General features: G+C 38.1%; 2 protein-coding genes across 5 annotated transcripts in view; one reads left to right on the top strand and one right to left on the bottom strand.

The window, feature by feature from the left end:
- Positions 1-607: 607 nt before the first annotated feature.
- Positions 608-9,084, bottom strand: LOC125201405 (protein MRG1). Of its 4 annotated transcripts, none has more exons than XM_048099491.1 (12): positions 8,990-9,084; positions 8,693-8,886; positions 7,231-7,284; positions 7,019-7,032; positions 6,492-6,646; positions 6,320-6,355; positions 5,665-5,705; positions 3,513-3,665; positions 2,842-2,921; positions 1,768-1,937; positions 1,455-1,539; positions 608-985 (listed from the first exon to the last, which is right to left on the bottom strand). In XM_048099491.1, the coding sequence occupies exons 1-12, from the start codon at positions 9,057-9,059 to the stop codon at positions 895-897; spliced, it is 1,143 nt and encodes a 380-aa protein (XP_047955448.1). In that variant the 5' UTR covers positions 9,060-9,084; the 3' UTR covers positions 608-894. The 4 variants fall into 4 exon arrangements, with proteins under 4 accessions (XP_047955448.1, XP_047955450.1, XP_047955452.1 ...); XM_048099493.1 differs by having other exon boundaries at positions 3,567-3,665; positions 8,990-9,079; XM_048099495.1 differs by lacking the exon at positions 8,990-9,084 and adding an exon at positions 7,380-7,437 and having other exon boundaries at positions 6,970-7,032; positions 7,231-7,305; positions 8,693-8,816.
- A 4,688-nt stretch (positions 9,085-13,772) lies between these two features.
- Positions 13,773-22,139, top strand: part of LOC125202697 (protein RER1C-like) — a 13,111-nt gene continuing 4,744 nt past the window's right edge. The window contains exon 1 of the mRNA XM_048101147.1: positions 13,773-14,130. Coding sequence (XP_047957104.1) covers positions 13,833-14,130 — 298 coding nt within the window. The 5' untranslated portion in view covers positions 13,773-13,832. The remainder of the gene's footprint in view (positions 14,131-22,139) is intronic.

Genomic DNA, 22,139 nt, shown 5'->3' with positions numbered 1-22,139 from the left:
GGGGGCTCGGACCCGGACCCGTTTGAGGAAGGCTAGTCTACTTGCCACAATTCGAACTCACTTCAGGGGGTAGAGGGGAACCATTGTCGATCCTCTTAAAAAAAAAAAACCAGAAGCAAATTACTTTGTTTTTAGGTATGTCACATCTAAAATTCATTCCCTTTTTAGCTCCGTCCCACCTTAAATGAGGCACTCTTATAAGAAAATAATGTTTGGTGAGTCAAGTGGAGTAAGAATAAAGTAGGAGTGAGAATAATGTAGAGAGATAAAGAAAGAATAAAATATGGGAGAGTATGAGAGTGGGAATAAAGTAAGGAGTAAATGTGTTAAAGGGACACAACTCACTTATAATGGACCACCAAAAAGAAATACGATTCACTTATAATAGACAGAGGGAGTAATTTTATTCTCTCACATTCTTTGTTCTCTCTGTAGTTCTCTACTTTTAAGTTTACTCTCTAATTATTTATTCTCCTCCCACTTAACTCTTTAAATATTAATTTTTTAAATTTCATATCCAAAATTAATATATCGCTTATGACGGAAAAAAAAATGTCTTTGAGAATTAAGGGAACTAGGGCAACTATCACTCACATACAATGATATATGCGATCAAGTAGTTTAGTAACAATTCTCACTTCTAAATAATAAGGTTACGTTTGCTTTGAAATATAAAAAAATTATACATACTCCGTGATAAAAATGAAATATAAGAAAACTGAGGAAAAACTATGCATCCTTCTTCTACGACGAGTATTTGTTGCTACAACGATAAGTTTTTGCTAATAGTTAAAGAGCCTATAAACAACAACATGCTTACTCATACAATACTGAGGCTTCTTGCCGATGTAATATAGCCAAGAATCATAACAAGAACACATGCTGATAATCGAGTCAGCTATCCTTCATCTTGCCACCTCCTTCAGTAACTTTAGGACCATCATATGCCGAGAGGAAGAAAGCGCTCTCGTTATTTTGCAGAAACCTACATCAAACACCACCACAGGTATAGTTAGGTAAGTATTGGAAAATCAAATATACAAAAAAGTTCCAACTTCAAATTCTAAGTGAATGATTCTAAACCATGTCTGCAGAACTCAAATCAAGGTTATCAGTAAAATGAATTCTGATACTTGAAACAGCAATTTTCTTTTTCAGAAATGAAGCAACAGACATAGGCTGTTGATGTTTGCAAGTATGGATTATTGCCCTTCTTAAAATAACAGGGTTATGAGAAAACACACCGCACATTGAGGGAGAAAACAGACAAGACAGTGCGGAGAAAACTATCAAATTTAGCTTTATTCACAAGTTATGAATATTTCCAATGATGTACAACCTTATTTCAGCATAATGAATTTCAATATGGATCATTATTTTATTCTTGACACCATCTGAGAACATAAACAGAGCAGTCGATGCCATGATGTCAAACAATAGGACTAACAACGTACTTGATAAACTCGAGCAATCTCTGCCGCAACCTAATCAAAGTCTCCTCATCAATTTTCACATACGCCAACAATTCTGGCAATTTCACTGCAAATAATAGAAACAAAAACATAAATAAGATATCAACAAAACAAGTCAGAATTTCCAAATCAGATATTAGCAGAACAAATTCAATAAGGTGAAACACCAAGCAGACAAACAATTTCACCTCAATAAGCATTCTATTAATGCAAAACAGTAGTACAATCATATAAAAAAGTTAAATAAAATAATATTTGTCGATGATTTGCTAAGTTATAATTGACTTGAGCATACCAAATAGGCGCAACAAATGTTCAGCTCCATATATAGTTGATGGAGATGTATTATCCGAAATAGCCTCCCGATACTGCAGGCGTTCTTTTTTGTACAAAAGAATAGCTGGCAAAGCCTTGTCGAAATAACATCTTAACCCATTCAAAATTTCTCCAACCACATCAGTCATCCTGTACTCATGAAGAAAATACCATCAAAGATCATCAACCATGTACAATGAAACTTTTCACAGAACAACTATCTTTGCTTCCAAGGAGATCAAAGAACGCAACTTCTACAAGATAAAACCATGCAAGTAACCAAACAATGTACATAACTATAGTTTTAGATGCTACAGAACCAACAAGAACAACTTAAAGCTCCAACATTTTATAGGGACGGTCGTGAGTAGAAAATCAAACTACTATGATGTATGGGAGTAAAGCCAACCATAGGGATAAAACTAATTTTCAGGAAATGATATTTTAATAATTACTCCCTCCGTCCCAATAACAGTCCTGTTTTGCCATTTCGGTCCGTCCCACAATAAGAGTCCTATTTCACTTTCAGCATAAATATTAAGTAGGCTCCACATTCCACCAACTTATTCCACTAACATTTTATTATAAAACTATTATATATAAGTGGGACCAATATTCCACAAACTTATTCAATCCACTTTTCTTTACATTTCTTAAAACTCATGCCACAACTAAATAGGACTCCTATTCCGGGACGGAGGGAGTACTAATTGTAACAAATCAACCTGTTAACAAGTGAACTTTCATGGTATATTTCCTGAAAAGACAATAAAGTGAAAAATTAGAACACTGGGCATGCTTTATGTATATTTTAATGCATCTCCTCTGTGAATGGATATCATGCATTTTCTTCCATCACGACAGTGCAATCTTTGTCAATACCCATCCATCAAACAAAATAAATGGTCCACAATTAACAAATAGAGTACCAAAGATTTTTTACAACTGAAACTAGATATCCAGAATAGCTCATCCATATTTCAATGAAATGGAGAAACATGGCAGATAGTAGTTTACACCCATGAGAAAGTTTCGGATGAGAAAACAAACTCACATGCCATCATTCTTCAACCTGTGTTCAAGATATTTTGTCAATATATCATCAACATTTGGTGATCTCGGGAGCTTCACAAGCTGCAGAGAAGAAAACCTTTATAAAATTACATGTATGAATGTACGATTTACTTTCAGTGAGACGCAAAATATAATACAATATTCTGGAAGCACCAACAGAATGGGAGGCAAATACCCTCAGAAATCCAGGACCACACCTTACCTTACATGACTGGTGGAGGTCTAGAAGAAAAAAGTTATCACCATTAAGTTAAAAAAGCCCATGATTCTTGAGAACATTCTTATCTGAATTTGGCTGAAGTAAAAATAAATGCAATGTAGTAAAATTGATCAAAAAAAGGACAGATAATGATTTCGATCTGCAGTGGCACAAACTGAATATGGAATGAAACGCCTGATGGGTAAGCATTGGTCCACATAAACTAGCCTGTTAGGTTTTCATTGTTTATTAACTGTCCTGGATAACACTGCAGTAAAGCTGCCACTAACTGTCTTATAAGTTTATCCAAATTGCGATTAAAAAATTACTACTGGAAATCCTAATTTTTCCCTATAATCCCTCATTAGCATCCGTGGAGTAGTATTAACTCATTAGCACTTTCTCCTTCTGAAACTTTTACTTGAATTTTATGTAGCAAAGAAGCACACTACCTTGTTTTGCTGAGTAATGAACTCCCAATTTAATGTAGCAAAGAAGCACACTACCTTGTTTTGCTGAGTAATGAACTCCCAATCATTAACTAATCGCTTCTTCAAACTGGGAGGAATGTGAATTTTGATGAGATTTTCTGTTGTTGGGTTGTCCTAACAATGAGAAGATCAAAAACATTCGAGATCAATACTTAAGGGGTAAATGCCGTAAACAATACAACATTTAGCATAATAGGAAATTATAACAGGGATTTCGAAATGTTGCATTTACAAACTTACAACACTTTTTATTTATTTATGTTGCAATTATAACATCTGCAAAGAAAAAACGTTTTACCAATGAAACAACATAGTGTAATTGGGATGGTGAAATTGCATAAGGCCATGTTGTAATGGAAAACTGGGTTTAGTGTTCTGTTACTGAAGTATTTAACACATTTTCAAACTCTGAAGAACTTTAAGTACTTGACAACTCCTGAGTTTAGAAAGTGTTCACCGGAGGTCCAAGTAAACAGAAGCTCAAGTAACAACAAACTTTCAACAGCATCAATTTAAACAAATTTGGATTCTGCTGATGCAGAGTAGTTTAACCATATGATGGATGAAGCCGTATAGAGAAGAAGATATAGATCACATTCTAGGAATAAGAGATATTAAATTACTTTGGTACAGTTTCTCTTTATATTAGCACATGACTCTGAAATTAAAGTGACAACCAGGAAATGTCATAACATATGAAATAGAAATAGAACTAATCATACACCAACAAGCATTAGAAAACGTCCAAAATCCAAGCAATGATGTTTACTAAGTTAAAAAAATACTTATATAAAGAGAGACGAAATGAAAACAAAGAGAAAAATAGAAAGAAGAAGAAAGCAGCATATACACGGCAGATATGTGATAGAGCTCAACCGTGGAGGGTATATACAGTATACACGAGGGTCCACGTCGAGTAGCCGCTCAAGCATGAGAAGAAGAATGAAGCGGGAGATTGGAAGAAGAAAGTCATGCATTTGTTGATCTAGTCATTCAGTTGTCACATATCATAAATAATTCAGAGTCCAAATCACATTAGGGATATGTTAATAGTTGTTACTTATTTCCTTTAGTTATTAGGATTCACTTCCTTAGTTTAGTAGTTTTCCTTTTCTGATAATTATCTTTTCTTTTACAAGTTGAAGTAGGATCTCAAGTATATATACCCCTAGAAGTTGAAGGGGAAATATAGCTTGAAGTCTAGCACTCCCTTCGTCCCACTATAAGCGACTTGTATTCCTTTTTGGAACGTCCCACCTAAAGCGAGTCATTTTCTTTTTTTGGCAAAATATATCAATTGGTTCTTTTACTTTATTCTCTCTTCACTTATTCCCTCTCCACTTAAATCTCTAAATATCATTTTCTTAAATCTTGTGCCAAAAAGAAACTCCTCATTTATGGCGGGATGGAGGGAGTATTTTGTTTGGCATAGGTCAAGGCCTCGCAAGAGGAAAACTATCATCCTTGATCAATATTGTTAAAAGAGCGCCTGGGGTGCGGGGCGCTCAGGACGCCAACTAAATAGCCCCAAGGTGACTCAGGCGAGCCAAGGGTGGCAGCTGAAAATATTTCAATCAAAAAACCCTAAAGACTTGAAATCTTCTTTTCCTAAAATAACTCATCATAACTAATGTTGGATATTTTCCTTTAATCCCTCCAAATCACCAAAAATATTGCAAAAGATAGTACTACAATATTTTATAATCTCCAAAAAAAAAAACATTTCAGCTCTCTCCTCTTCTCAAGACATTAATATTCCTTATCATCCTCTTCTCAATTAATTCTTCCTTCTTTACTCAAATTCTTTTTTTCAGTATAGCAAGAAAAGAAGAATTCCAATCTATTAGAGCGTCCCACGCACTGCGACCCGGATTTTTACATAATCGTCTCGTTGCGCCCCACACCCTTAACAACATTGTTCTTAATTCAAGTTAGTACAAGTAATTCCAGTTTATTCAGTTAGTCAATCGTGCACGAGTTCTTTCAGTTTCATCTCAATATATAATTGTGTGTGTCTCGCTCGACAAAGCGCTCTACAATCAATATCTGTAGATAAGTGCACTCCAAATTAAACTTGCAAGCTTATTAATGTAGAGGAGGGGACAGAACAAACCTCAATCCCTGAGTCAGCCTTTCGCTTTTTCCCCTTTGTAGCTGCAAAGTTGATAGAGTAAAGGCGAGAGGATGGAAAACAATGGAATGGAAGAAATAAACTAGATAGAAATCCTCAACGAGGCAAACAGAATAACAGTTCACAAACTCAAATGCAATACATGCCATCTCAAACATTGAGGGACTATATACAAGGACTGCCTACTGACTCCTACTAACAAACAGACTCGTAAAACAACTCTATCTCTAAAAGACTAGTAACACACGACTCCTCTAGCAAAACAACTTAGTAAAGGATATGCAGCAAAAGATAATTTTGCGCAACAGCTAATGATAATCCGCAACCACTCGACTCCCACGCTTGTAAACCACCACGAATAAGACTCAGTATCAAATACCATGACAAGTAATAGGCAATTACGTCCAGAATACACGGCTATTACTATATGGCTATATCCCAAAGTTTCTTCCTTCAATTCATTTCATCAAGAGGTTAACAACACCAAATATTGGCATAAAGGATACATTTTCAACCTAGTTTAGCCTCCACTTGCTTACTAAAATATGGACCAGGATATGGTACCAATTTTTGTTGAAGAAGATATGATGTGAGCAAGTGAGAAATTACACACAATGGAGAAACCTGATAACAGTACCTGTGGTCTTTGCCTCCTCTTTATCCACTTTAGCATCTACAAAATCCATGAGTAATAGAACCTTAATTCCAAAAACAAACAGCTCACCAACCATAAACAGTTATCTGACGAAGAAATACCAGTATCAAGAGCCCCTAAGAAATTAGCAGATCAAAGACTGACTGACACATACCAGTTGAACTTTTTGGTTTTGTTTGAGCAGAACGCCCTAATTTAGTATTCTTGTCAACTCCAGCTTTCTTATCAAGGGCATCAAGGGCCTGTTGCTTCATAATGTTCTCTTCGGTATATTTCATCAGCCGATCCATGCCTACCCATTCATCCCAACTAATTGGAAGCATATTGAACGTTTAGTTAGTGACAACAATTACCAGTATAGGCATAAAAAAGAAAAAAACTACTTATAGCTTTTAACATAGAACTGCTGGACTCTGATTAGCTACACATACGGCTGAACAAATATAACTTAACCCAGAGAGTTTATTTTATTTGTTTCTAAAATTCTGAACTACAAGGGAAGAAATTTTTCTTCTATATAATTAGTAAAACTAACAGCTATGTATATTCTGTATACAATTAACCTAACAGTTAAAACAGCTGTGTATTATGTGTTCTACAAAAGTACAAAGAAACAGAGACTGAGATAGGACCTCCAAGTCTGATAAATAGAAGGAAATGAAGGGATGGGAACATGCTCACTTTTTATTCCAACCCTGTAAAAAATAAACTACCAATTAGAGTAGATATAGTGATATTCCATTTGACAAATAAGACCACGGGAACATGTTATTGACAGGCTAAACAAAATGGAGTAATAGGAAGAGCTTCATTAACAAAGTCACAAACATATCAGGTAACGCGCAACCAAAATCAACTGGGAATGGAAAGTTAAGTAGGAAATTAAAACTTACAAGGTAATGGAGAAAATATCTCCACTCATGCTTCCGGAACTCTGCTTTTTGAACCTTATACACACAAAAGAGCAACTAATGAAAATACTTTTATGAGTAAAGAAAACCATCATGTATTGACAAAAGATCAAATAGTATGTAGCAAAAACCTAGTTGTAGAAAAAAAAAATGAAACCGATCCTGAATAGTATACCACCAACGCATGATCTGAAATAAAAGAATGAACGAAATATATAAATGACGTTTCTAATTCAAAGATGAGAGCAGGCATGATCCCCCACAGTCTTAATATAAGAACCAGAACGTAATTCCTGGAATTTTATTCACATTCACAGGGAAGTATTAGGGGGCTCTGAGTCTCTTACACAATCATTATTTCTGATGATTCAGTATATTAATACTAATGAGCCATGATACCCTATAAAGAAGACTGCATAACTTAATATGAAGCAGAAGAAAGGAACTGTGAATATTGCAAATTAGCAAAGTTTCTCATTCGAAGTTGCATGCTTGAATGATTCTCTTTGTTCCAATTCTCAGGCTTTAACACTGGTTATTAAACTTTACTATAAGCCCCATTAGCAGGACTCTACTTCATACCAAAAGAAGAACACAAACAAAGGGAAAGGGGTAATATATTTGAACAATAAAACTAAAAGAAAGGGTGGCAACTGAAGCATAATTGTTCAAAATTATTCCCCTTGAAAGTGAGGTGGGTACGAAATTAGGAAAAAAACAACATACTGACACGCCATAAAAATCTAGTAATACTTGGCATTAAGATATCACAAATATCCATCTTAATGACATAGTATTTCTTTAGTGTATATCTGATGCAGGATCAAATATATACCATGAGTAATGAGTACGCACAAGATATGAACATGTATGATAAACATAAAGAGACATAGATATCAAGATTGAAGATTATTACAATTACATCTGCATTTAGAAAAACAAAATGATATCCTCTACTTAAGTAGACAAGTCACATATCCTCTAGTAAATTTAAGTGATTCATAATCCAGGAAATATCTGAAACAAAATCCTATGAGAAACTCACATATCCATGTTTGTAGCATGTGAATACCTATGCACTAAACAGTTCCACTATGATTTCCACATCACAATAGCCAGATATAAGAAAGGCAACGGAACTAAAATCAATCAAAGACACTAAAGAGAAAAATGTAATGAACCTACATAAACAACCTTATTCTTCAGGTCAATAATCCACTGCATTTTAATATGCATCTAAGCCTGCCTAGTTCACTTTCACAAGCAATCAAATATAACAGCTATCCTCGCATGAAAAACACATCTAAAACTGAATCCATATTTTGAATTCTATTCAAGTACCAAATCATGGTAGTACTAAAATTAACATATAAATGAGCTCCAATTACTCAGAATCGTTAATTGAACAGAAGAAAAAACCCTAAGAAATAGATTTAGGGAGTACTTTGGCTTCGTAGATGCGGGGACCATGGTAGGCGAGAACCTTCTCGCCCTCGGAGAAGAGGCTCTTGGACTTGGATTCGAGCGCGTCGCCAGATGAATTGTCGGCGTCGCTCGCCGACTCTCCCTTGGAGCTGCTCACCATTGTTGTTGCAATGCCGATAAAAGTGATTTCCCACTTCTTTGCCGGTTTCAAATCTGAAAACGAGTGGATACCGTTTTATATAGCAGTAGTTTGTGTCAATTAACCTGCTTAATAATTGCATTTAAGATTAATTAAGCTTTACAAATGAAGGCTAACGGCAAGTTTTTAATTCGGTTTGCAACGACGAAAATTGGTTCAGGTGAACATCCAATGAATTCCGTTTCATTTCCAATCACCTGAAAATCAAACAAAATTGACAAAGAAAAAAAAGGGAACAAATTAGATAATTGCAATTAATAACCTAAACTTTTAGTGTCACTTATTTAATTATGAAATGTTTAAAATTAATTAAAGTGATACTACAATAATGTCAAATTTGCAACCGACTTGTTTTAGATCGTGACTCGTCCGATTTATTTTTAGGCTTTATTTGTCACGTCAGGATGAATGGTATTGACATATTTTTCCAATAATTTTAGTTGAGTAGCGAGGACAAATTTTGCTATAAAATAGTGGAGAAAGACTTGTCGCAACTTCAACTAATTTAAGTGAATTTTACCTGTTGATATTTATAATTTTCATAAGAAATTTAGAATTTAAATATACTGATTAATAACGTCTGCAGTATATGATTTTACAGATTAAACAAACTAAATTGATTTAGAATTAATACTAATAACTTAGTACCCAAATTCGAAGTCCTCAACTCTCATTTTTCATACAATCTCGATTAAACGAATTATATAATATGATCGTTACATAACCTATTGTACTTACAATTACTCAATGTGGAGTACCAAATGAATAGAATTATTCATTAATTAATTTGAATGAAATGAAATACTCATACATGCTTATTTCACCAAATGGAATGAAATGAAATATGAATAGTTAAGTATGTTAATTTATCAAAAAAATTATTCATTCAAAAATATTTGGGATCATATTATTATAATATACACGTAAGTGTATATAGTACAGGGAAAATTCAATATATTTTTCCTTATTGGCCTAGACAAATACACAATGTGAGGAGCAATAATCTTCACCGTTGCATATGTCAATTCGTCCTTCTTCCTACTATAAATTACTGGCTTTTTTTTTGTTTACACTAATTGTTTTTTGTCACGGTTGGTTTAGTTCTCTTTTGAAGTATATTGTTAGTCTGTTCAACATCTCTATAATAGTAGTAGCTATGTTAGGAGACCTTAATATTGTGGAGAATCGATGTTCCGTCCATGTTCAAAATTTGGGCTTCTACACCACCATCAATTTTAACAAAAAATGGTCATATGGGTCATGGGACAATTACGTATTGTAATAAATTTATAGTAGTTTAATTTGTAGAAATTAGAATGTGATACAGAGAAAGATTTGCTGCAAACATAGCATCTCCAAGGGCGGCTGTCCCGGCGGACGTCCGGCACGCGGGGCGGCGGACACGGACGTGGGGAGCGGGCACCACTCATCCGCAGCTGAGGCGGGACGTCCGTCGCGACGTCCGCCATTGCAGCGACGACGCGGACTTCCGATTTTTTACATTTTTTTTTAAAACTCTATATATACGGCTCGTTGAACTTCATTTCATTCGTACCACTTGTGTTAACAAGTTTCTCTCTCTAATTTCATTTCTGTTGAAGATAAATGGAGAACGATAGGAATTCTCCCGCCACGAGCGAGTCACAAACGCCGACATTTCCCGCCGAAGGTGAGGGAAACGCGAGCAGAATGGCGGGGATGATGTCCTCGTACTACAATACATACCCTTGGATGGGTGGGATGGTGCCCCAGATGCCCGGGGTGAGTAGAGGGATGACCGGGATGACGGGGATGATGGAGGGAATGATGCCCGGGGCAGCGGGGATGGGGGGAATGATGCCCAGGATGGTAGTGGGGATGGGGGAAATGACGCCAGGGATGATGGGGGGAATGATGCCCGGTATGATGCAGGACATACTTGCCGCTGCGGGGTGGGTGCGGGGGTAGCAAGGACCCCCAATCACCAGGGACAATGTCTATCGCCCCTACATAGATTTATTGTCGGCAGATTCCCAGAGTACTCCTCTGGAGACTTAGTTCACCGACAATGATACTTTCTCCTTGGAGGAGTTGGGGCTATCTTCGATCAGGGAGACTCCCACTGAGGTGCCACCGGCGAGAGGGAGGTCGAAGAAGAAGAAGGGTACAAGGAGGGGTAGGGGCGGGGGCAAGGGCAAGGGCCCTACCTCGTCCTCGCGTTCGGGGGCCGAGGAGGAGGAGGAGGCGGGAAAGAGGACCGTCTGGAGCGTGGCGAAAAACGTTGCGTTGGCGAAGCCCTGGGTCGGTGTAGTCGAGGATCCCTACATCGGGGCTAACCAGCATATCGACAGAATGTGGTTGCGCATTAGTCAAGGCTACCTCAAATTCAAACCGCCAGGTGAGAAGCCTCACAGTGCAAAGCAATGCTGGAAACAGTGGGAGCGGTTGAGGGGCAAGCTCAGTGGATTTACCGGCATCTACCAAAACAATCTCCGAATAGCAACCAGCGGCATGTCCACCGACGATGTGAAAAACCTTTCCCTGCCACAGTATCCCGACAAGGAGTTGAAGTTTCATGAATTCGAGCATTTTTGGGAGATATATCTCGTGGTGCAGAATTCCGCCAAGTTTTATGCGAGTGTTGAAGTTGGGTGGCCGAAGCGGACGATGATCAGCGCTTCCAGCAAGTACAGCAGCAGTGCCAGTTCACACGAACCCCTCAAGCGTCTTCCCGCCGCCGCCGTCGCCCGGTAGGGCAAAAGACTACGCAGCGGATGACAAGGGAAAGCGCCAGCGGGTCCCACAAGGTACAATCGGAGGACACTCCCGAGCTCAACAACCTCGCCTGCGTGCGGCAAATGTATAACCTGATATAGACCTTGGACAGGTGGCATAACGCGACTGATCCGTTATACAAGATGATGTTGAAGGATGCCATCGACGAATTGAGGCGCGATTTGGGGATGGCACCCCTGCCCGAGAGTGGCGCTGGGACTGGCGGCGGGGACGACGGCGCCGGCACTAGCGACGGGGACAACGCGGACGACGAGGAGTGAGACGGGGTCGCATTTCTTGAAGCTTAGGGTTGTATTTTTTTTTTGTTTTATGACTATGTAATTTTTTATATATATATAATTATGTATGTATTTTTTTTAATGAACTTGTTGCATTTTCCCCGTTCGTATTCGTGTCGAAATTTTAATTCCGTAACGTAAATTGCATATTTGTGATTTTTTTTTATTGCGGGAAATCCGCTTGGGAAGTCCTTGGGGGATGTCCACCATTGTGCAGTGCGATATCCTTATGAAGTGGTAGTGCAGTGGGAGGTCCTTATGACGTGGCAGGAGGTACTTATTGTTGGAATCTATGCCGGTCAATGGACTTTGACCAATTATAATTTCAACGAGATATTTGATTTTTGTGAAATTAAATGATATAGCGTCGATCTACGTTCGGAGTAGATGACCGTGGTATATTCATTTTCTCAAATCTGATTCCCGGTGATTGAGAAATAATGGATTAAAATTGTGCAAAATTGCAAACTTAATGAGCATGAGAGAAGCTTATGGAATAATTAAGAGTTAATTACCCCACATTGGAAGTTACAACTTTATTAAACTAGTATTTAATAAGAAGGATTATTGCATGTAATAATTATAGTGGACTAAGATGGGCTGTAAGAGCCCACACGCGCGCGCCGCCCGCCCCGCCGCGAGCCTCGAGCCCGTGCCCGTGTCCTTGGACTTGGATCTTGGCAATTGGTCTTTGGGTGGTCTTTGGGCTGTTCTTTGGGCTTGGTCCAAGGCTAGTGGGTCTAGTTCTTTTTAGACCACCACCGTTTCCACGTCAGCGAGCCAAGCGGGATGACACCTTGTCAGTATGACGCGGTAAGCCAATGTGGCTGACACGTGACAGTCCACGTCATAATCGAATCTAGAAGCTTCTAGATTCAACCTCTCAGCTCTGTAACAACATGTAATGCCTCGTAACCGACGACCGTTACGGTCTAGCATTGATGACAGCCATCAAGGCTGTGTTGACCCCTACAGTGGACTAAGCCTATAAATAGGCTAGTCATTCTAGCATTCTACACACCAGAAACTAGAATAGCACTCTGCATCATACACTCTCTCCTCTCTTCTGCATTGTTTTTCTGTCGAAAGCTCTGCCCTCTCCTCCGTCCAGTTCGCCGGAGCTCTGCTGATAGCGGTGCATGTAGCCGTTTTATCTTTGGGGACGAAACGTCAATCCGAAGAGCACTACCGGAGCTTATCTCATCTTGCGGAAAGAGGACTCCTCGACTCGGCTAAACACTTTCACAGTTTACTTGTTTCGAATTTTTCCATTTGTATTTCTTCTTGGGTTGTATTACGCCCGGCTAGTTTTATATCTTGTAATTCCAGAAACCAACACTTATGATGTGACAGGAGGTATTTTTGGGAAGACCAATAGGACGGATGTCCCATTGGAGATGCTCTTGGGCGAGCGCCTACTTTCCATCCGTCTCATTGGAGATGCTCTTAGGCGAGCGCCTACTTTGCGCATCACATTCCTTTTTTCTACTAGTAATTTTCATTTTGCACATTGACAACTGTTCTCGTTCGTTTGTCTATTTATTCCATATCTTTTACTGCTATATTTTATTGTATTTACATCTGCAAATCCCCACTTAATCTCTTTAATTGCAAATATGCTTTATGATAATTTCTCCAAATAAAGTTTATGCAAAAATTCATTTGGATTGAAAAAATAATGAAATATCTCATAAATCTCATTTTTATGATTAATACTATTTTCCTTTAAAAATAGAGATTTGTTTTATATTAATATTTCACTCAAAAGAAACTTATTTTTAATAAAAAATATTTATATAATATTGAGGGATTCATTCATTCATGAAAAAAATTTGGACTCGATTTTCTGAGGGAGTAGTTACAACTTAAGTACCGCAGTATTTTAGCAAACAACGAACACTTTGACAATGGAAACACACGCAGACGGTTCCACCACCACGACTGCCTCCGCGGCGTCGACTTCTTCCGCCATCTCGCAGTGGAAATTCGCAGTTTCGCAGCGGTTCCAGCACTTCTTAGACAAGTCAACACCGTACTTGCTCTACCGTTGGACCGTCTTCCTTTGCATCGCATTGATGTATGGCCTCCGAGTCTTCCTGCTCCAGGGTTTCTACGTGGTCTCCTACGCCCTCGGCATCTACTCCCTATTCGGAACTCAGAAGAGTTCCGCCCCTTTGTCCGCCGCCTCCCCGAATTCAAATTCTGGTTCGTCTGTCTTTTTTTCTCTTCCCCAATTTCAAATTTAATTATCTTAAGTTTTGTTTTGCAATTAATTTCCATATTCCTAATTTGATCGCTTCAGATTTCTGACCGATTCTCTACTAATTTCTAGCATCTGTGTGCCCTAATTAATGCTTCTAAATTTTCGCTCAATTTACTCCCTTTTAAGCAGTACTCCGTATATTGCAATATTGGAAGATAAGAGAGATCTACTAGGGCTATATAGTTGTGGCTTTGGATTTGAAATTTATACAAACGGTATTTCCTTAAGAATTTGTTTCTGTAGTAATGTTTTGAAAGCTTTAATCTGGTTTTCAACTTGAGGCACTAATTTGTACCATATGCTGGTCCAAACTCCAAAAGTTAATGTTGTGTAATGCAGTGGTTTCATTAGTTAGCTAATGTTACCTGAATGTTGTGATAATGTGATAGTTTGCATGCCAGTCTCAAGAAAATTGGTGATCAAAAACAATTTAATGTCTGAATGTTGATCGGTTAGCACTGGTCTGAGTGTTTAACTTAAATGTCATGGCACGATCAAGATAAATCAGATATCTGTAAATGGATCACGGGGTTTGATAGAACTGGCAGCGGAAGCGGTGTTGCATGGATTAACATTTAACAATTATTAATCACACCAATAAATCACATAATAATCAGATCTATTTAGCAGATTATTTAGACAAAATCTATTCGCGTAATTCTTACATGTATCATGCTCATAACTTGAATTAATCATGCTTTAAGAATATTGAAACCTAAAACATGCTTTTCTACGGAGTAGAAAAATACCTAATTAATTCTCCAAAGAATTGAAGATGGCTAGCAGCTTCTCCATGTGACGCTTTGAATACTAGACCACAAATCTTCTCTCTGGTTCCCGAACTGTACTCCGATATCAGTGTGGGCTGATCTCACCAAAATACTAGGACTTAAATAAAGAAGACGGAAGAAATCCTTTTGGGAATAGGAGTAGAATTCGAAATCCACTTCAGCTAGAGGAGCTCGAAATTTTCAAAAATTTAAGGTATAAAATTGTGATGATTCTGTCTCCTTTATTCTCCTATTTATATTAAGTTCCTTTTGGGCCCAGACAGGGATCTATGGAAGGTTTTGGATATGGGCTCATCCAATTTACTTTTTACTAATTAAATTGAACCCACAATTTAATATAAGTTATAATTGGAATATTACGAGCAGCCACTACACAGAAGTAATATTGAACTCTCCCCATCCAAATCCGAAATTACAAATAATCCGGGTTTTCGTTTAACTTTCATTTCCCGCGCTTAAGATAAAAATGTCCATTAATTAATTAATGTCTGCTATGGACTTAATTAATTAACTTCTTATTAATTCCAAGAGTGGACTTAGCATGAAACGCTTATTTATTATTCATAGAGTAATCAAATTCCAACTAGCTAGGTTCCGAATAATAAAACCTTGTTTCGCGCTCCTCTTGAGGACATTATCAAACGAGACTCACCTCGCGCACGATTCAATATAATAGCAATCCTAGCACCGCTAGATATTGATCACCACTACCCAATATATCGGGATTATTGGGTTACGAAAAACCCGCACCTTTTGATAAGTCAAAGTAATGCATAATCAATACCGTATGCTCAATGCTAACATACATTGATTGAGAAACAAATATTTATCAAGACCTCGCCTTTCAATAGATAGCCTAAGGGCAAGTCTTGCTGTTAGATCCGTTCAGTGCTATACCACACCAATGTCATCTTATTTCGGTAAGGCTTAGAAATATGCGGACTGACATTGGAACCTTTCTCGATGGATAGTCAAATTCCAACTAGGTTGTCAAATTCATCTTTTTCTTTGTTTAGAACTGACCGTGTTACCTTAAAGTGGACGCCGCCCACAACCGGTCTACTAAAATAAAGACTTACACTTTGTTAAGTTAACTTATACATTTAAACATGCATTAACATCCATTAAATGTAAAACATAACAAGGTCGGGATTTTCGCACGCGTGTCGTAGGCACGTGTCCCTTCCTATTCAACAAGATTTATATGTTCCCACTTTCCAAAATACTATTAGTTAGCATATGGTAAGTTAGGGTGTCGAACCCACGAGGAACGGTAGCATCCGTTATGCATTTCCACACTTAGAAAGGGTTTTGGCAATGCCGCCACGCTCTAAATTGGGGGTGGGAACTAAACTATAAAATATAAATAACACTTAAGCTAAGATTGTAACTAAACATGCAAATAGCATGCAAGTAAACGAAAGCAATTAAACTGAAACGCAGACTGGGCAAGTTGGTAAACTGGGCAACTTAGCAGTGGCGAAAATAAGAACATTTCGGAAATGAAAAGAGAGCAGCAACTTGCATGAGCATCCTAAGTTCAGAAAGCAAAAGGAACTAAGTTAAAAGCTAAGGAAGATAAACTACTAAGTGTTAACTCCTAAAGAAAGCTAGAAACTAGGAAAGTGACATGTTCAAAAGGTGAACTTTAAATTCCTAACTAATGTGATTAAAAGCTGAAAATGAAAAGAAGGAAAGAGAGTTATAAATCTGATCCTAAAAGACATATTAGATGGGAGAGCTAAAAGGTGAAAGGTGATGGTACTTGTGTTCCCTTAAGGCTATTGTCCAATGGTTAAAACTAGTGGGTAAAAGTTTCTAACTAATGGATCTCTAACTTAACTCCTAAAAGCTGATCATGGCTCCTAATTCTACAGTAAGGGCACGAAAATAAGTGAGAGGAAAGACTACTTGGCTGCTACATAATTAAAAATACAAGGAGAAACACAAAATGAACAAGTAAACTACCTAAACATGCATTGAAAACATCAAATTAAAAGCTGAAACTTAAAACACTTAAACAAGATAGAAAGAAGCTTCAAGAACACTTAAACATGGTGAAGAGAAACTGATTTTAAAAGCTTGAAAAAGGTTTTAACTAAACAAGAACATAACCAACACTAGAACTAAACAACAAGCTAAACCGGAAATCAAACAAGAACTAAACTTTAAAACACATTCAATACATAAACACTAAGAGCAATTACTACTTGAAATGAGCATTTAAAACAAGTCCAACAACAACAACAACTAAGATTTAGAAAGGAGCAAAAGTACTACAAAGTTAAGAACAAGCTAACTAGAGAAAGCAAACACTACTACTAAATTACTACTACTTCAACCCATGGTGAACAATGATCTTGGCAGCCTTGAAGTGAAAATCTCTCTTCTTAAGGAAGAGAGAAAAGTTTCCTAGAGAGAGAAAGCTAAAACTAAACTAAAGAGTGATAAAGTACTGGTGGTTGGTGACTAAGTCTTTTTAATACATATATCCAATAAAAGATATTTTCCTTCTTTTTTACTCTCCAAGGGCTGATATGGGCGTGTGTAGCAAGTGAGAATTGTCCTTGACAAATGTGTGGAAGTGGCTTTAGTCATTTTCCCATCAGGTTCAAACTGGCCAGTCCAACAGCTTGGCCAGTTTGGGTCTTCTTTGCCTTCTTCCTTCACTTTCTTCCATTCCTTGTCATTTTACCCTCTTTCTTGCATGTTTTCCTCTCCATGCCTTCATTAAGCAGCTTTCCAACTTAATGCTCCATTCCCTGCCAAATAACATCTTTTTTCATGCAAATATTCAACATATAGTGCAAATAGTGATCAATTCCGAGTGACGAAAACTAGCCTATCAAACCTCCTCACACTTGAATCATACTTGTCCCAAGTATGTGGTTGGACTTTTCACTAAATTGTTAAGTCACTTCCCTCTTCTCTCAACACACATTAATTAAAACAACACACAACACAAACATGTACAAGACACAAACACAAATGTAGACTCAAACGAAAACATACAAAACTACAAGGGTCAAGCTTATCAAACACAAACCATACTCAACCTCCCCAAAATTCAAACAAGAATGCAGCCCAACTGATTTTTCTCCTCAAAATATGGTTCATGTTGTCAGTTTTGTCAAGATCTTTAAGCACTACACATAAGTTCTAGTTTCACCCAAGTCACCTCTCAAAGTGTTAAGTATTTCACTCAAAACTCACCACAAGCACTCAAAAAGATATCACTTAGTCAAAATAGCTAGAAAGGGGCTTTGAGAGGGTTGTAGCGGGGCTTACGGACCTTTTGAATTGCATCGGATGGATCCTAGGGGTCCTAAGCTTGATGTAGAGAGTGAAACCATGCATTTGAAGTGTGTACACACTTACAAAAATCAAACCAAAGCATGATGAACTTATGATATTCAAATATAGCTTTGTCGCACGTCAACATTTTCTTCTTCTTGCTTTTTGTGCTCCTTTCTTTTCTGTCCCGTACTTCTTCTTCATTTTTTTCTGTTTCCTTTTTCTCTTTCTTTTCCCATATTTTTCTTTCCTTTTCTTGATCTTTTCTGTTCTCTTCTATTGACTTCTTCCTCTTCTTTCTTTGTCTTTTCTTCTTTTTCATCTTGTTTCCTTTTGTCTTGTTCTTGACTCAAGGTTTCTTCTTCTTTTCATCTTTTTCCTTTTTTTTTTTCTCATTCCCTGACATGGAGACTTCTTTTTCTTCCCTTTTTTCGATTTGTTCATGTTCTTTTTCTTAAAAAGGTTCTCAAGGCAATGCCATTCTTCATCTTCAAACAGGGATAAGATCACCACATTCGGCTTGACTAAGCAAGTGTGTAATATGCATAGTTGGGATGTGGATGTAGGCATTCATGTGGCTTGGGCAAAATATATTCTTGGCTATGAATGAACAAGGCCTAGGCTTCAAAATGGATCACTAGGGATAGCTCATTAGGTAGGATTATCAACAAAATTAAGGCTCAAGTGGTTATCCTAATGCCCTCTAACGTTTTCCAAAATGACCAAGCGATATCCAAGATTGTGCAAGTCACACACACTCAATAACACTCACAAAAAGATAGTAGAAAGTATTATACTTTTAGAAAAAAAACTGAGGTTGAACAAATGAGTAGTGCTCTACTTTTCCGTCATACAAACGTCATCCAACAACCCATTATTTGGAATGAGAACTTTGCAAAACAACCGCATTCAAGCTCGTTTTAAGGGAAGATATTTTGCAAAGCCTATGCATCAAAGCTTGACTAAAATCATTTTTTTTTCTAGAAAAACTGACACTTTCTTAACAAACTGATTTTCACAAACAACACGACGAAAAATAACACCACAAATAAAAAATGATCCCCCTCCTCACACTTAGACCTTGCTTGCCCTCAAGCAAGTTTGATTAAAGTGTTAGGAAAGAAAGCGACTAGATTCAACAAAACAAAGAAAAGGAAACCAATTGAAAAACACATAAGAATTCCACCTCCTCACACTTGTGCTTTGCTTGTTCGAGAGCAAGTAGATCAAGTGTTTAGAAAGAGACTACTAACAAAACGAAACAGTTAAAGATGCCGGCAAGGCCACAAACACACATCAAGGCTGACAAGGCCACAAATACGAAGCATGCAAGGCCGACAAGGCCACAATTAAAAAAAAATCAAAATAAACACACACATTACATACATAACACATATATACAACAAATAAAAGAGAGAGTTGGATAGAAATCACCTCCCCCGCACAAAGCGGGGGGTACGGGCTGATATGGCAGGTGGTGGTAGAGCTGGTGCAGCTGCTCCTTGGGTTTCGATCCCCGGCTCATGTGTTGGCTTCGCAGCTCCTCCAGGTTTGGTTGCTTTACACACTAGGGCATTCAGATTGTCTGTTCAACAAACTGGGCAGGATACATGTGTTCTTCCGAAAAAGCATCGTCTAATCTTGCCTTCCAATCCTTCCAAGTAGAAGCATTCAACTTTCCTTTAGGATCCCTATAGAGTTTGGAACCCTTCTCTGAACTCATGTAAAATATGCAAACATTGGGACTTATACTCATGATGTCATCGGCCGAAGTACAACCAATTAGATCCTTAAGCCTCTTCAAAACCTTGATTAGCTCTTTTTCTTTATTCCTGTGAAAGCTACTATTGATGATCATGCGAATGGTCTCTTTTTCTTCCAAATATTTGAGCTTTGAAGGAAATGCATTTGACTCCAACTTAGGTGGATGGATCTCCAATGGTAGCAACTCTTCTTTTTCCCTCGTGTTGGGCAGGTCCTTCTGACTGGGCAGTTCCTCCAGATTAGGCAGTTTACATCTCTCGGGTGGGTTTGTGTGGTTCCTCTTCTTGCACCAAGCCATTATTTCAGCCTCAATCTCTTCATCACTAAGCCCTTGAGTGTTGAACAGCATGCATTTACTAAGTCCTTCGAGCTCAACTTGTTCTTCAATAGAGGGCAATGGATACATATCTTGCAAAAACTCGGCTTCAAGAAAGTCGAGACCTTTCAACTCTTTGATCAACTTCTAACCTTGGCCATTTTCCAACTCACTATTGATGATAAAGCAGACATGGTTGACGTTGGTGGCCGGTGGCTTGAACTCCAATTTAGGTGACCGAACTTCCGACGGTACCAATTCCCCATCTGCCCTCAGACTGGGCAGTTCGCTTGAATTAGGTAGCTTGCTGGTAGACTTTGCGTGCTCCAATATGTTGCACCCCTTCATGATGGTCACCTCTGTTCTCAAAGGTATACGTGTAGGCTCATCGGGTTGAATGATGATATTATCTTCAATCTCCTCATCGCTACCCTCTTCATCTTCCAACCAAAAAGTCTCCTGACTTGGGCAGTGTATTGCACTGGGCAATCTTGGCCCCTGTTCCAATATTTCCCTCGGTTCGCTGTTTGAGTTATTGTTGAATGAAGCTTTCAACTCTTTCCCGAACCTAAGGGTACTTTGATTAAGATTCTCCTTTCTTGATGGTTGCACTTGAGCCGGAATTCCTCCACCATTCCCATGCATATCATTGATGGAAGTCGCCAATTGTTCCATTTGGCATGCAAGATGATCAAGACTAATCATTTGCTCATATTGTTCATCTTGCATCTTATGCACCACATTGTAATTGGCTTGCAAATTGTTTTGCATGAGTTGTTGCGATGTGAATAGGTCCTCCATCATTTCTTCTAAGCACTTTGGTGGCATTGGCGGATGATTTGGTTGATATTGGTCGAATTCTTGTGGCTGGAAATACGGATGGAAAGCACTTTGATCCGGAGGCCAATAAGCATAATTTTCGTCTGACCCTTGGAAAGCTTGGTGATGTACTTGTGGTGGTGGACCTTGATATTGTTGGTTTGGATTGGTCCATTCAAAATAGGAGTAATCACCCCAGCCATGATCGTAAGGGTCTGTGAAATGATCCATGAAACCCTTTAATGTCGCACCACTCTCATCATTTTCTCTTGAATTGGTTTCCTCCAAACTTTCTGACACTTCAAACTGGGCATCTGTTGAACTGGGCAACTCGAGGAACTGCCCTGCTTATCTTCTCAAACCGGCTTCCTCACGCAGCCTCTTCGTCGTCTTCTTAATTCCAATATCGAACAACAACCTTGGAGAAGAGGACCTGCTCATAAACTAAAAATAAAAAGAAAGAAAAAAAAACAACAAACAAAAGGAAAACAAGTCAAAAGCTATATACAATAAGTGTAGAAAAACATAACAACACAACAACACCGTTCCCCGGCAACGGCGCCATTTGAGAGGAAGGGATTTTTGCACGCGTGTCGTAGGCACGTGTCCCTTCCTATTCAAAAATACTTATATGTTCCCACTTTCCAAAATACTATTAGTTAGATATGGTAAGTTAGGGTGTCGAACCCACGAGGAACGGTAGCATCCGTTATGCATTTCCACACTTAGAAAGGGTTTTGGCGATGCCGCCACGCTCTAAATTGGGGGTGAGAACTAAACTATAAAATATAAATAACACTTAAGCTAAGATTGTAACTAAACATGCAAATAGCATGCAAGTAAACGAAAGCAATTAAACTGAAACGCAGACTGGGCAAGTTGGTAAACTGGGCAACTTAGCAGTGGCGAAAATAAGAACATTTCGGAAATGAAAAGAGAGCAGCAACTTGCATGAGCATCCTAAGTT

This window comes from Salvia hispanica, chromosome 1 (assembly GCF_023119035.1).
Source record: "Salvia hispanica cultivar TCC Black 2014 chromosome 1, UniMelb_Shisp_WGS_1.0, whole genome shotgun sequence".
Classification (NCBI taxonomy): Eukaryota; Viridiplantae; Streptophyta; class Magnoliopsida; order Lamiales; family Lamiaceae; genus Salvia; species Salvia hispanica.
The sequence above is the reverse complement of the archived record's forward strand: the minus strand, read 5'-3'. Positions and strand labels throughout refer to the sequence as shown.

Bases quoted from the DNA above. Each gene is read 5' to 3' on its own strand.
- LOC125201405 (XM_048099491.1), bottom strand. From the start codon at position 9,059: ATGAAACGGAATTCATTGGATGTTCACCTGAACCAATTTTCGTCGTTG. The intron at 8,887-8,989 runs GTTAGCCTTCAT...ACTCGTTTTCAG, and splicing joins AACCGAATTAAAAACTTGCC to ATTTGAAACCGGCAAAGAAG. The intron at 2,922-3,512 runs GTAGTGTGCTTC...TCTTCTCTGCAG, and splicing joins TCATTACTCAGCAAAACAAG to CTTGTGAAGCTCCCGAGATC.